Source organism: Triticum aestivum, chromosome 6D (genome assembly GCF_018294505.1).
Source record: "Triticum aestivum cultivar Chinese Spring chromosome 6D, IWGSC CS RefSeq v2.1, whole genome shotgun sequence".
NCBI classification, from domain to species: domain Eukaryota; kingdom Viridiplantae; phylum Streptophyta; class Magnoliopsida; order Poales; family Poaceae; genus Triticum; species Triticum aestivum.
This window is the reverse complement of record NC_057811.1, coordinates 425645750-425659930: the sequence shown is the minus strand read 5'-3', so window position 1 is coordinate 425659930 and position 14181 is coordinate 425645750. Positions and strand designations below refer to the sequence as shown.

Genomic DNA, 14181 nt, shown 5'->3' with positions numbered 1-14181 from the left:
AGGTGTATTCTTGTGCTCGTGTGAGCTGGTGAGGGTGTGGATGGACTGGATCCTCCGTCCTCTCTACGGTGGTGGCTAGGCTATACTTACAGTGGCCTTGGTCCTCTTCCCCCAAAAGGAAGGCGGGAAAAATCCCACAATGGCCAATTTCGAAGGGAGACAACTAGTACATCTTATCCTGACGAAAGGTGGTCTGCGCCTGCAAAGCTTCTGGTCGTGACGCCGTGGTGGGCTCGGTGACGACCTCCGTCCTGTCGTCCTGGCGGTCTTGGTCTTGTTGCATGGAAATGGAAACATTTGGCTGATTCCTCGGGACTCCGCGCCTGCTTGCCTTTTTAGCACGAAAGAGGAAACCTGTTGTACTGCGCCCGTTGGCGCCCACCCGGCCTTGGTCGTCATGGCTCGCGTCAGCCGAACCTCACGAGGTGGGGGCTCGCACGGAAATCTCCGCTCCTTAGGAGCCAGCCTAAAGAGGCCGCTCCTTCTGGAGGTCTTGGCGTCGTCCGCCTCGCGAGGCCTGACCCCTCGCGAGGGTCTTGTGTTGTTGGTGCTGAAGATCAGCCGTACCAGGCCGTCGATGGAGGCACGCCGTAGGCCGCAGGCAGGCAAGTCTGGGTACCCCCGTTCCCAAAACGCCGACAGTCGCTGCCGGGGCCGACGGCCATGGAGCGGTGGAAGCTATCGCGGTTGGGGGCGGCTGCTTGTGCGGGTGATTTGGGGAAGATGACCATGGAAAAAAAGCAAAATAAATAAAAAATACACAGATGAATGCAATATTCGTTTTTACGATAGAAGTTTGTGGTTTTTTCTCTATCGCAACCTGCGTGGTAGCTTTAAGTTTCCCTTGAGCCCCGGTTCCAATTAAACTTTCAAATATTCAGCTCTGCCTCCACGCACTTCGCCAAGCGCACCACCAGTCCACCACTGTATACGTGCGTGCCGATAAAATCATGGTACAACGGCGTATCTGCGTACCAAAAAAGCCGCCACCGTGGCGTGCCCTGCCCGAACACCGGCTTTGCCAATCCACGGAAAGGGACGCGTAGTCCATCCACTCCCATTTGTCAATGCTACACCTACGTACGTAGGCTCTTACTTAATGTTACGTAATCTTCCTTTCTACTGCTTTCGTTCCTAAATATAAGACCTTTTAGAGATTTCACTATAAGCTACATATAGAGCAAAATGAGTGAATCTACACTCTAAAGTATGTCTATATACATCCGTATATAGTCCATAGTAGAATCTCTAAAAGGTCTTATATTTAGAAACGAAAGGAGTATAAACTAATCAGCCCTCTCCGATTTTCATGGGGTGGGCCTGAGCCGTTTTTACATCTAACCAAATCAGGCCACATAAGCTTTTACTTAAGTTTCATAAGACCTTTTATGTCGATGTAGCAAAACCTCTTCGAAATCACTAATTAAAGAGTACTCGTTGCAAAGAACATTCCACTTTCCCAGGTTGCGACAAGTGGCGCACATGCAGCGCGCGTCGCAACCTAGTAGTTTCCCCTTTTTCGTAAATTCGTTTATTCAAAACATTTTATCTCTTAAACCGTGCGTCCAAATCTTGAACCGTTTTCATCATTGAATTCCTCGCGTCGAGATCTTCAAAACTAGATCCCATGTTGATAGGTTTTGAAGAACTTTTTTTTCACGAAAAAAACCGGGCGAAAAAACCGAACCGGGAGCATGTTTTTTTCCTTTCCGAAAGAGGCACGCCTGTGCCTCTCGCGAAATCACAACCGTGCCTCTTGTGGAAGCAAAACCGTGACACTCGTGGAAGGAAAAAAACAGAAAACACATTTTTTTCCGTTTCCGAGAGGCACGACCGTGACTCTCGCGAAAGAAAAAAACAGAAAACGCGTATTTTTTTCCCTTTTCTAGAGGCACGACCGTGACTTTCGCGGAAGCAAAACCGTGACTCTCGAAAGAAAAAAAAACAGAAAACGCGTTTTGTTTTTCCCTTTCCGAGAGGCACGGCCGTGACTCTCGCGAAAGAAAAAAAACAGAAAACACGTTTTTTTCGTTTCCGAAAGGCACGGCCGTGACTCTCGCTAAAGCACAACCGTGCCTCTCGCGGAAGAAAAACCGTGACTTTCGCGAAAAGAAAAAAAACGTGTTTTTTGTGAATTTTTTTGATCGAAAAACTAAGAAAGACCGGAGGAAAACTAAAACGTCGAAAAACCCGAAAAAAACCGTTTAAAAAGCCGAAAGCGCGTGCGGAAAAATAAAAAAAACAAAATCCGAAGAGAGCATCCAGAGCGCGACACGTGACGAATGGCTGAGAGCACGCCAAGTGGCGCTGATCGTTGCGAGGCTCGTTAACTAGTTGCTGCCAAAACTCTTTTCAGGAAATCCTGCAGCTCCAGGAAAATTGCCGCGTCGGGTCTCAGCCTCCAGGCTCAGGTCCCATGTTACATGGACCTCTGCCCCTCGTCGCATATGCAGTTCTGCACTGCGTCCCGGCCCACTTGCTGTTAAAAGAAAACCAGAAACGGCAATGCTGCTGGAACCTCCGGCCGCCCCGGCCCTGACTGACATTCCTTACCGCCGAAGCAAGCAGTAGGATCTCGCGAGGAAGATGCTTCCGCTCCACGTGCCATGTTCACACCGCGCGGTAAACGACGATGCGAGCTGGGCAGGAAATTCCACGCAAGCTTGGACCGGCAGGTCAAGCGAGTGTCAGAATACTAATGATGAAATTAACGTGCAAATTAAGCGGCGGTTATGTGTAGTAAGTAGATTACCCGGACGGACGCAACCTTTCCATGGGTCCAGCTCGCGCTCGCAGCACGTTCCATGTGAGTTCAGGTCGACAGAGGTCGGGTGCATGGCGCGGCGAGCGGTCGCCCACCAAATCCTGCGGCATTTCTCTCGTCTCGTCTCACCCGACCCGACCGACCGGACTGCTCCCTTTTTCCTCAAGGGTCAAGGGAAAAAGCTTGGCAGCGCCATCGCGCGTGACTGCGGAATGCCCTGGATGATGATGGGAAGACGGACACCTAGTAATGCCTACATGTGCCGCTGTACACAAATAATTTGTGACGGCGACGTGCGAACCAACCCGGGAACACGAAGGAAATTCGAATTTTCGTACTAGTACTTGGGAGTGCAGCTAATGGATAAATTTCGGGGTGCGGCTAACATGGATATATATAGATAAGAGAGTCTAGAGTGTAGTTTATTTTAATTACCAGCAGTTTAAAGGAAAATGCAAAATGCCAAATAGCTGGAGCGGGGCGTGATGGCCACTTTGGCGGTTTGGCCACATGCTCCCCTGTGGCTCATCACCCCGTCCCCACCCGTACGCCCGTCACAGTCGCCTTAAAAAGGGAATCGCCGAAAGCTCGTAGCGTGTCACTGTGTGTCACTCCATCAGTGGCAATTCCTTCGTCGCACCGCCGAAATTTCTCCGAAGGGCCGAGGGCAAACCCGTCCGTCCGTCCACGACGTGTAGTACCAGGAAATTCCCATGCACCCTCGGACCACGCCGTTCGAAAAAGAGGCGCGGCACGCGGGCCCCGCGCTCATGTGCCCCACCCGACCCCACCCACGCGCCGCCCAAGCCCCCAACACGAGAACCAACGTCCCAGATTCCATCGAGTAGGAATGGACGGCGCAGTTTCCCCCTGGTGGGAGCGGTGTTTGTGGGGAGTGCGGGCGCGTTCACACGGGTCCACTTCACTCCGCAGCAGCACCGCGCCACGCCCGGTCTACCCGGTCGTCGTCGCGCTCGCCCACTTCCCACCATCAACCCCACGTCGTTCGACCGTTACGAGTGAGGGGGGCGGAGCCCCCGGCTGACGCCGTCAACGCCGGCCGCCGCGGCGCCCGCGCCCGCCCGTTGGGGCTGACGCACGCGCCCGTCCTCTCCTGCTACTCCAAGAAACGGAAGACGAGATGATTTCCTCCCCATTTTCGCCGATAACCCCCTCCATTCCCCCAAATCACGCATACCTCCACGTAGGAAGCTGTACGCATCTCCATTACCGTGACGGAAAAGATACTCGCGAGAGATCGAAGAGGAGATACGTGAGGATAGTGTGATCCGTTCCAACCCCGCGAAGTAGATGGTTTCCATGTGTGCGCGGATACAGTTCCGTGGCGGGGCGCGTGCGTGCGTGCGAAGATCATATCACCTGCCTCTATGACTTTCCAAAAACGGGCAGGGGCTTAACTGCAAAGTCCGCCGCCGTCGTCTCCGTCACGTTATTAATTCGAAATTAAAAACCACTACGGGAGCAGCAGCAGTGGTTTTTTTCTCCCTCGCCACTAAATAAATAAATAAACTCCTCTTTGTCCCTTTGCTTTGCTCCCCCTTCTCCTCCCAGACCTTTCTTTTCTCCCCCACCACCACTCGGCGCTGCTTCTCCACGCTCCCATCGCTGTCGCCCTCCTCTCGCACTCTCGCAGCAGGAATTCGAAGCTGTTGCCTCCCAGCGAATTCAAACCCCGGGCGGGGCAGGAGGGAGGAGCGGCCGCCGCCGAGCCCGCGCCGACGATTTGGTGGCGTACCGGGTAAGCTGCGGGCGGTTTTCGTTTCGGCTCCCGGATCCGCGTGCTCGAGGCGGCATTTCGGGGAGGTTTTTTTTTCCCCTCGTTCGCCGCGATTCACGGGCGCGGCATTTGGGTGGGAGTTTTGCTGATTCGGTGCGCGGATTTGTTGGCGGTGCGTGCGGCAGGGCGGCCGGGGATTTGCATGCCGGCGATGATGTTCACGGAGGGGCTGGATCGGGACGCGCTCAAGTGGGTGCGCGAGGTGAGTGCTCTCCCTGGTCTCCTCGTCCTCGCCGCCGCGGCGGTTTTCCTCGGCTCAACTGAACCCTAGCTGGGGTTGAGTGAGTCCGTTGTCGTTCCGGAGCTGCCGCTGCTCCCGTCTCTGACCAGTGCTGGTTGGTTGGTGCGAATGCTGCAGGGCCAGGGCGCGGGCGCGGGGGCGGGGGCGCTGCACAGCCACGGCCGCATGGACGCGCTCCGGGCCGCGCGCGGCGCGGGCGGCCTCGGCCTCGGCATGCCGCCGCCGGAGAAGTACAGGAGCGGCCACCTGCCGCGCGCGTCCGTGCCGCTGCGCCCCACCGACGACGGGAGCGCCTCCACGGCCTCCGACATGGACGAGTCCTCCGACGCCGAGGAGGTCGAGGTCTGCAGCGGCGGCAGGTACTCCGTCGACTCCTCGCCCCGCCACCGCGACGACGCCCCACGCCGCACCGCCGTGCCCCTGTACCGGTACGCCAACGTGCCCGGGCAGCAGAACTACTACTCCAGCGACGGCTACTCGGATCTGAGCTCGTCGAGGGACACGGCGCTTCCAAGGGGGAAGCCGCAGCAGGCGCGGCGGCCAGAGGCGCGCGCTGCTGCTGCGTACGTCGAGGAGGAGGAGTACTCGGACTCTGCGGGCAGCTCCGAGTTCTCGAGCCAGGTGTCGGGGCGGAACAATGGCGTGGCCTCCAAGGGTGGGTACGCATCTGACTACTCGCATACCGGGCCAGTCCGGAGAGAAGCGAACAATGCGGTTCCTAAGGCGGCTCGTACGGCAGCTCAGCCTTCAAACTCGAGAGCTTACCAGCCGGAACACTACTCTGCTCATGTCCCTGCTCGGGTCGATGTCAAATCTTCTCCTAAAATGGTTAGTTCTCTGTGCTAATTGATGAACTGTTCTCATTTTCTTTAGTCCTGCTTCATCCTCTGCCATATCAAATGCGTGAATGGCACTAGTTCCACTCCTCGGCTGCATATGAAAGTTCTGACATTTTTTCTGATTTCACAATCATTCCTACTTGGTACAATAATATGGCCGAATAGATAATCTTTGCACTTGCACTAGGCAATGCATTGTAATTGCTCGACATAGCGATATTGCAACAAATATTCTGCTCATAGAACAAACCTTCTCCAGATACTACTGTTAAGATACACAAGCTGTTTGTTGGTATCTGCTTAAGGATGACATGCTTCTGCATTTAGTCCACTTGGATAATGATCTGGCCAATCTTTTTCCCCCTCAATTATTAGGAGAAACTCGATTTTGCTTTACAATTGTGATCTGGATATTCACTCTCCTTTGGAAAATGCAAGAAAAATTCAATTCCGCAACTGCATCATAATCGTATTTGTCTTTGATTCTAATCCATGATGTAACCTAGGATCCAAAATTGCTGCCAAAAATTGATTCTTTTTTCTGGGTCTTTTGGGCCCATAGGCTGCAAGGGTCATCTATTGCCATGCTTTCTAGAATACATGTGATGTTATGATACCGTTCTTACATAATTGAGTAGATTTTGCTGATGAATCGAATGGGTTGTGTGCAGGATGGTTCATCTGATGTCCCGAGTGCCCCACCAATACATGGTTATAGTCAGGAAACTTCACCAGCTCCTCAAAGTGATACCAGAACTTGTGCAAAAGCAAGTGCATCGGATGGTTCAACTGTCAAAAAGGAGGACCATGGTGATGGTATTGTGGGAGCTGACTTACCCGAAAAAACTGATAGGTAGCTTTCGTAATACTGGATGCTCGATCAAACCATTATTCAGGAATTAATTGTATTTCTTCTGCTGGCATGTCGTTCTGACTATTTGTTCTACCATGTAGCAGCGCTTTGAATGGAAGGCACACCAGCAGACCATCTAGTTCAATTCCTCTTCGAGTCCCCACGTTTCATGCCAGGTATGTAGAGCACACATTTAAATAATAATTTGTTTACTGTTCCATATTTCTCTACTAACCTGTTCCATTAAAAAAACAGTTTGCAAGGTCCCTGGTATTCTGTGCTTGCATATGATGCTTGTGTTCGCCTGTGTCTTCATGCATGGGCTAGAGGCTGTATGGAAGCTCCGGTTTTTCTGGAAAATGAATGCACATTATTGAGAGACACATTTAGGTGAGTTATGGTTGAATTATTTCATGCTCGCAACAATCAACTGGAAAGATGTCATGAAATATTCTAGCTACACTTTTCTTACCGATTTTAGTTACCATGAGCAATTGTGGAAATGCGTATAGTTATTATGCACAATAGCTATTTTAGTTAAGGATAAAGTTGAACTGGATACACAAAGCTAGAAGAAGTTTGAATCCAACCTGTTCTGAACTTTAGCCTAATCCATCTGGCCTTCATGGGGGCAGCTTCTCTTAGCTACTGTGCCTCTGGGGATCTTGTCTGATCCTAGCATGTCTCATCAGTCTATTGCAACTATCGTCACCCGTTCTTCTGATGACAATAAATTCAATCTGTTCTGGAAGCAAAAGACATGCTTGAACTTAAGTCAATTTGTTCCATTGAAACCTCAGTGCCCCTCTGTTGATGCAAATTGTAAATATTAAGAGACATAGAATCAGCCAAAATAGCTTCTTTCTCCGTAAACACCAATCATTCAACTTTTCAAATCTAAGATATTGCAAAATTTCCAAGAACAGCATATTTCATCAGTGTCTTGTTGCTGAGTATCATCACTCAAAAAAGAACTGTTGCAAGCTCACAATGCCATTAAGTAAACACCAGTATCTCCTCCTTGAGCGCTTCAAAACCTCTCGACTTACTCTAAGGTGGAGTGAAATACTCCCTCCGTACCAAAATATAAGACGATTTTTAGTGTTTAAAAACGTCTTATATTTTGGTACAGAGGGACTGAGGGAGTACCTATCTGTATTTTGAGCATATCATTCATTTGTTACTTGTTCATGCTGGTCAATGTACTATCTTTTTACATGTTGCAGTGAAAACGTAATGCACCAAATGTGAATATAATCCGTCAATAATTATAATCCTAGGTAAATTGATATTTTTGCATGTTCGATTCAGCTTGCAAGATGTGCTGCTGCGATCGGAGGAGGAACTCATGACAAAACAGGCATCAGAACGAGTTACGGAAGGAGCTGCATCAAAACCCAAGAAAACAATTGGAAAAATGAAGGTTCAAGGTACACACTTCCCAAATGCATGCCAAATCTTTCCCTTTTTCAACTTGCTGTTTGTGAGGACTTCTAATAGAGCCGCAGATCATTCTAGCTATTAGGAGTTCTCTTTACATGCTCTGCAAACTACTCTCAGAAATTGCCAAGATGTTAAATGGTAACATAATGTGATTTCAATTGCAGTTCGCAAAGTTCGCATGTCTGTAGACATGCCTTCTGGTTGCAATTTTTCATCATTGCCAGTGGTGAAATTTGATTCAGTTCGGCACCGTTTGTCCAACGTACAATCATCAATCACATCTGGGTGGGAGTCAGTTAGGAGAGTTCAAGTAGCAACACATGTGCCTCCTAATAGTTCCTTCTCGAAGCATAGCTTAGCATACATGCAAGCAAGTGCTCAATATATAAAGCAGGTATCTGGTCTGCTAAAAGTTGGTGTGACTACCTTGCGCAGCAGTTCAGCCGACGAAATACAACAAGGTAAATATGCTTTATTTCTTTCATGACCTGCAGCCTCTTGAATTAACCTCACCATATTCTTGCCTCAGAGACATATTCATGCAAACTGAGGCTTAAAAGTTCACCTGAAGACGACGTGGTACCAATGCAGCCAGGATCTGGTGAAACACATGTCTTGTACGTAAAGAGAAATTTCTATATAGCATGTTATTTAATAACATATATGCCACTGTTAATTCTTTGTATCTGATGATGTGGTGCCCCAATCAGTGTGTTGTATGTATTTTGAGAAATATCTTGGTGAGGACATTGTATATATTATTATGAAATTGGTGTCAAGCTGAATATCTTTCTGTTTACATTTCAGCTTTCCAGATAGCCTTGGAGATGATTTAATCATTGATGTATCTGATACCAAAGGAAAACCCTGTGGGCGTGTTGTTGCTCAAGTTGCTACAATGGCAGAGGAACCTGTAAGATTTTCCTTACCATGTTGTTACTTGCTTGAAAGTTCTTTAAAGAAAAAGGTTCTTATAGTTTTCCATAGCTTGGTGTTTCTTGATATACTATGTACCAGTTGTGCCTTTTAGTGCAATTGATGATGTTCCCCAGAAAACTTCTGAATTTTCTTGTGTAGGCTGACAAACTTCGTTGGTGGTCAATATACCGGGAGCCAGAGCATGAACTCGTGGGCCGCATACATCTATATGTCCAATATACAACTGCTGCAGATGAAAACAACACAAAGGTACAGATGCATGGCTATAGTGTTGCTGCCTTTTTTTTTGGTTAGCTATAGCACTAGTTTTAGGTTAGTGCATTAAGATTATCTGTCTCAGCGAAGTAAAAGGTTCTCCGGAATGTCCTTGTACTGAGGAATACTATCGATTTCAATACAAGTAATCAGGGAATCCTATTTATCAGGATGTCAACCATTAAAGAACTATTGGATGTGTATGTTTCTTGATGGATGTGTCATGCTTTTGACATGCTGACCAATTCCTTAACACCTTTCTTTGTTCTTGTAGTATGGCTCCGTCGCAGAGACTGTGGCATATGATATTGTTTTGGAAGTTGCAATGAAGGCACAACACATTCAGCAACGGAATCTTGTCTTGCAAGGTTCTTGGAAATGGTTGCTGACAGAATTTGCGTCATACTATGGGGTTTCAGATGCGTACACTAAGTTGAGGTACTTGGCTACAGTAGTCCCAACTCTTTCTAGCTTCTTTTGGTCTCTTCATTATCACTTGTATTCACTGTTTCAGTCCTTCTGCATGATTTTTGTGTTCTTTGTGATTTAACTTACCTTAAATACTCATGTCTGTCTGCTACATCATGATAGATAGTTGATTGCAGCCCCTATATTAGTTGTTGCGACTTTGAGTGTGCCAGAAACGCTTTTCTGATACTTGCTTATGATTGTTTGGGTTTGCATCGAATGTTTGTCTCTTCTTTCAAATTACTTTTGCCCCTCCTCAGTGAGCTGCTATTTATCATTCTTCCTAAAGGTACCTCTCATATATTGTGGATGTTGCAACCCCTACGGCTGATTGGCTGAATCTAGTTCACGAGCTCTTGCTGCCAGTACTAATGAAGAGCCATGGTACTGCCACATTGAGCCATCAAGAGGTACTCGCTCCTTTTCCATCAAAAGATGTTTTTTTTGCTTGAACGATATTTTCATCTCACAAGATACGTGACAAATTTCTTAAATTTGGAGTAAATATTCTATTGTTTCTCTGACGTTACAAGAAAATTAATCTAGTTAGCTGAAATCAATAAAATCCATCCCGCTCTTTAGCCTCTTCATTACCTGCTCCTGACATCTCAACTTGAACATGTGACTGATTGCTTCATTAGAATCGAATACTGGGGGAAGTGGAGGAGCAAATCGAGCAAACTTTAGCAATGGTATTTGAGAATTACAAGTGTCTTGATGAGTCACTGGTCTCTGGACTGGCGGAAGACTTTAGGCCACCAACTGGATTGGCCGCGTCAGCCCTGGAGCCGGCTATAAAGCTGTACAGTCTTCTCCATGATGTGCTATCTCCAGAGGCCCAACTGAGACTCTGTGGTTACTTCCAGGTCATTCTTCAACTATTCTGTATATGTATGTTAAACCTATCTCTAGATTCTGATGCTTATTAAATTTTAATTTATATCCAGACTGCTGCCAGGAAGCGCTCGCGGAGGCACATGCTCGAAACTGATGAATTTGTGGCAGGAAATTCTGAAGGCATAAAGATGGACATGGTGACCTTCACAACTGCTTACCAGAAGATGAAATCATTGTGCCATAATATACGCAATGAAATTTTTACAGACATCGAAATTCATAACCATCACATACTTCCCAGGTACTTTGTTGTTTCTGGGCCTGCTGTTCATCTTTTAGTAACTGTTCATTGTGTATGATCTATGAGAAGCATTCACTACAAAATGATTCTGTTACCTTGCTTTAATCTCTGTTTATTCTTCTGTTTCCACAGTTTTGTCGACCTCCCCAATTTGACAGCCGCCATCTATAGTGTGGAGCTCTCAAATAGACTACGCTCATTCCTTGTTGCGTGCCCTCCTACTGGCCCTTCTTCTCCGGTTGCAGATTTGGTGATCGCCACTGCAGATTTTCAGAAGGATCTTGCCAGCTGGAACATTTGGTAAGTATCCTTGTTAACTTGGCCCTGTTCTTGCACTTGTGTCTTGTATATGCAAGACTAACGTACTTTTTAATCCTCAGTTCTATTAAAGCTGGTGTTGATGCAAAAGAGCTGTTCCATTTGTACATTGTATTATGGATTGAAGATAAACGAAGAGCACTGCTCGAAAACTGCAGGCTGGATAAGGTAAATTTTTCTCCTGTGTTTGCTTTTGGTTAAATCATATGATAAATGGTTGGCACATATTTCTATATGATAAATGGTTAGTAAGCGATTAATGTCCAATGTTATGTTGGTGGTGGCCAACTGTGAGTCCTCCATTTCTTTCTCTTCTATTTCCATTTGTTGGGTCTTGGATGACACTGGCTTGGTTGTTAGTGGAACCACTAAGAGTTAATAACTAAAGCAACTCAAGCAATCAGATGAAGGTTATGGGCGCGTACACTTCTCCAGTAGTGAACCGATTCAATACCTAAAACCACTTATAGATGATAACTAGTGATACTGGAAGTTCTGTTAGTACCCATGCACGCACATGCACAAATGTGGGCCTTGTCTGAAGATGAACGCGCTTGCCAGGCAGTTAGTTTCAGAGTTTGTAATTTTGACGTCTCATTTAACTTGAATGACATGATAATTGGGACAGATCTGTTTTCACTCTTTATATTCTGAAAAATTATTATTTGCTGCACTAATTACTGTACAACAGATCTGTTTTCACTCTTTATATTCTGAAAATTTATTATTTGCTGCACCAATTACTTTACAATATCTATATATGGGTGCACCCAGCTTTTCAGTATTTGATATTTTGGGGTCTCATCCTGCAATACCTTTGCCGATTATCAGGTTAAATGGTCAGGAGTTAGGACTCAGCATATGACGACACCTTTCGTGGATGAGATGTATGATTTACTGAAGAATACATTGACGGAGTATGAGGTTATCATTTGCCGATGGCCAGAATACATATTTGTTCTTGAGAATGTATGTGTGGATTCACTTGCAGACCCTTTAATCGACTTGTTTGCATCAGAATGGAATCTGACTTACCTTGTGCTATTGTGATTTTTTGTCAAAAAAGGCTATTGCAGATATCGAGAAAGCGGTAATCGACTCCCTCGAAAAGCAGTATGTGGATATTTTGGCCCCACTTAAAGATTGTATTGCCCCAAAAAAATTTGGCCTCAAATATGTACAAAAGTTAGCAAAGCGCAATTCAACGTGCCCTTATGTTGTACCTGAAGATGTAAGTTTTCTTGTGCATTCACATTTGTTAGAATTTCAGATTTTGATGTCTGACCCCTATGTGCTCACAGCTAGGGATCCTCTTGAACACAATGAAAAGACTATTGGATGTTCTGCGGCCGCGGATCGAGAGCCATCTGAGGTCCTGGAGTTCTTGTATACCTCATGGAGGAAATTCAGCTGCCATCGGCGAAAGACTTAGTGAGGTTACAGTAACATTGAGGGCGAAATTCAGAAACTACATGCAAGCAGTTGTCGAGAAGTTGTCTGAGAATGTGAGTGTTTTTGCAAAACCTGAAACCACGCATCCATTATTTACATCTTGATGTTATCATCATATACTGCAAAATGTTAATTGGCATGTCATGCTGGGTTGCTACGTAGATTTGACAATTGCATTGAGAAATACTTTTAGTGGATTAGGCTTTGATAATAGCAAGTTCCGGTAGCCTTTTTACACTGTTTGCAACTGCAGCAATTTGGTTATATCTAGTCCTAGACACAGCTTTACTGTCAGTTGTTTTGCGGGAAGTTTTACTGTCACTATCCTTGGATAATGTGCGGGTCACTTTGGTACTTTGGTTACAATATGTTGTTATTTTTATGGGCAGACCCGCATGCAGAGCACCACAAAGCTCAAGAAGATCATCCAAGACTCAAAAGGATTGGTCCTGGAGTCAGATATCCGTGGCAGGATGCAGGAGTTGAATGATCAGCTAATCGGGGCAATAAATCATGTGCACAAAGTCTCAGAAGTTCATGTGTTTGTAGCCATATGCCGAGGCTTTTGGGACCGTATGGGGCAGGTAAATGAACGATCAATAGAACCATCGTTTCTCCTCTTGTCATATGAGTTACTAACTAACCTTGGTTTAGGATGTCTTGAGTTTCCTGGAAAACCGCAAAGAGAACAAGGCCTGGTACAAAGGCGCGAGAGTTGCAGTGTCGGTAAGTTCATTTTCTTATAGTTCCTGTTGGTGGTTGCTCCTCTTTGCTGCTATGGTCATGTAAACTTGTAATACTGCAGGTGCTCGATGACACATTTGCATCCCAGATGCAGCAGTTGCTCGGCAACACGCTCCAGCAGAAGGAGCTGGAGCCGCCTAGGTCCATCATGGAAGTGAGGTCAATTCTCTGCAAAGACGCTCCCCGTCAGAAGAATTCAGGCTTCTACTATTGATCATTTTGTTGTGTACATATGGATGCACATTCGAGTGTGCAGCTTAGAAAATGATGACAAGGCCGAAGTGATGCTGTGGAGATCTTTGTAAAGAAGACAAGACAATAGAATAGTAAGAAATAGAAAATAGGGCTACTGGTGAAATACATGAGCTGAGAAGCCGCAAAATAGCGCTTTGCTGGTTAACCGGGTTAAAATATGTTCCCATTGCCTGTGGGATGGGTCTGAATGCGGAGACTGGTTGTACTTCATAGGGAGTAGTGTAAGTTTCACTGGTAGCACCTAGCTAGCTGAGATTTCACAATTACTAATATTGATTTTTGAACATGTTGACGGGATTATATTGATTTCGTATCTTGCTAAGATGCTAAGGGGCAACCTTTTGATGGTCATCGTTTCATCAATGTGTTTGGAGAGGTAAATGAAACATGGTGTCAAGTTCATGTCTTCTAGTGTTGAATCTCTTGTTGAAGAGAGAAAGTTACTTAAGATAACCCGTGCCTTGTACTGTTCTTGAAATGCAGCAGCATTTGGGTGTGCTCAACTCAAAACTGCCAGGTAATTTCGATTGTTTATCATCAGGGTAGAACGGTAGATAAATCAGACCTCTAAATTGATAGATTTCATGGCACTATCGTCATCAAATTATGCATATGGAAACAGATCATTCACTTCATCAGTTGCTACACCGTTGGCGCATCAACCAGACGCACTG

The 14181-nt window shown here is 46.4% G+C and overlaps 1 protein-coding gene across 2 annotated transcripts; it reads left to right on the top strand.

The window, feature by feature from the left end:
- The first annotated feature begins 4312 nt into the window (after nt 1-4312).
- On the top strand, nt 4313-13858 carry LOC123145559 (uncharacterized). 2 transcript variants are annotated; one of them, XM_044564991.1, is made up of 23 exons: nt 4313-4523; nt 4688-4764; nt 4921-5631; nt 6314-6495; nt 6597-6671; nt 6751-6885; nt 7807-7925; nt 8103-8399; nt 8468-8555; nt 8746-8851; nt 9016-9126; nt 9407-9570; nt 9890-10010; nt 10242-10466; nt 10548-10738; nt 10871-11038; nt 11119-11224; nt 11888-12025; nt 12123-12287; nt 12358-12561; nt 12898-13092; nt 13163-13234; nt 13314-13858. In XM_044564991.1, exons 2-23 carry the CDS (start codon nt 4705-4707, stop codon nt 13464-13466), a joined length of 3786 nt encoding a protein of 1261 aa, XP_044420926.1. In that variant the 5' UTR covers nt 4313-4523; nt 4688-4704; the 3' UTR covers nt 13467-13858. The 2 variants fall into 2 exon arrangements, with proteins under 2 accessions (XP_044420926.1, XP_044420928.1); XM_044564993.1 differs by having other exon boundaries at nt 4314-4523; nt 6600-6671.
- Nucleotides 13859-14181: the final 323 nt, after the last annotated feature.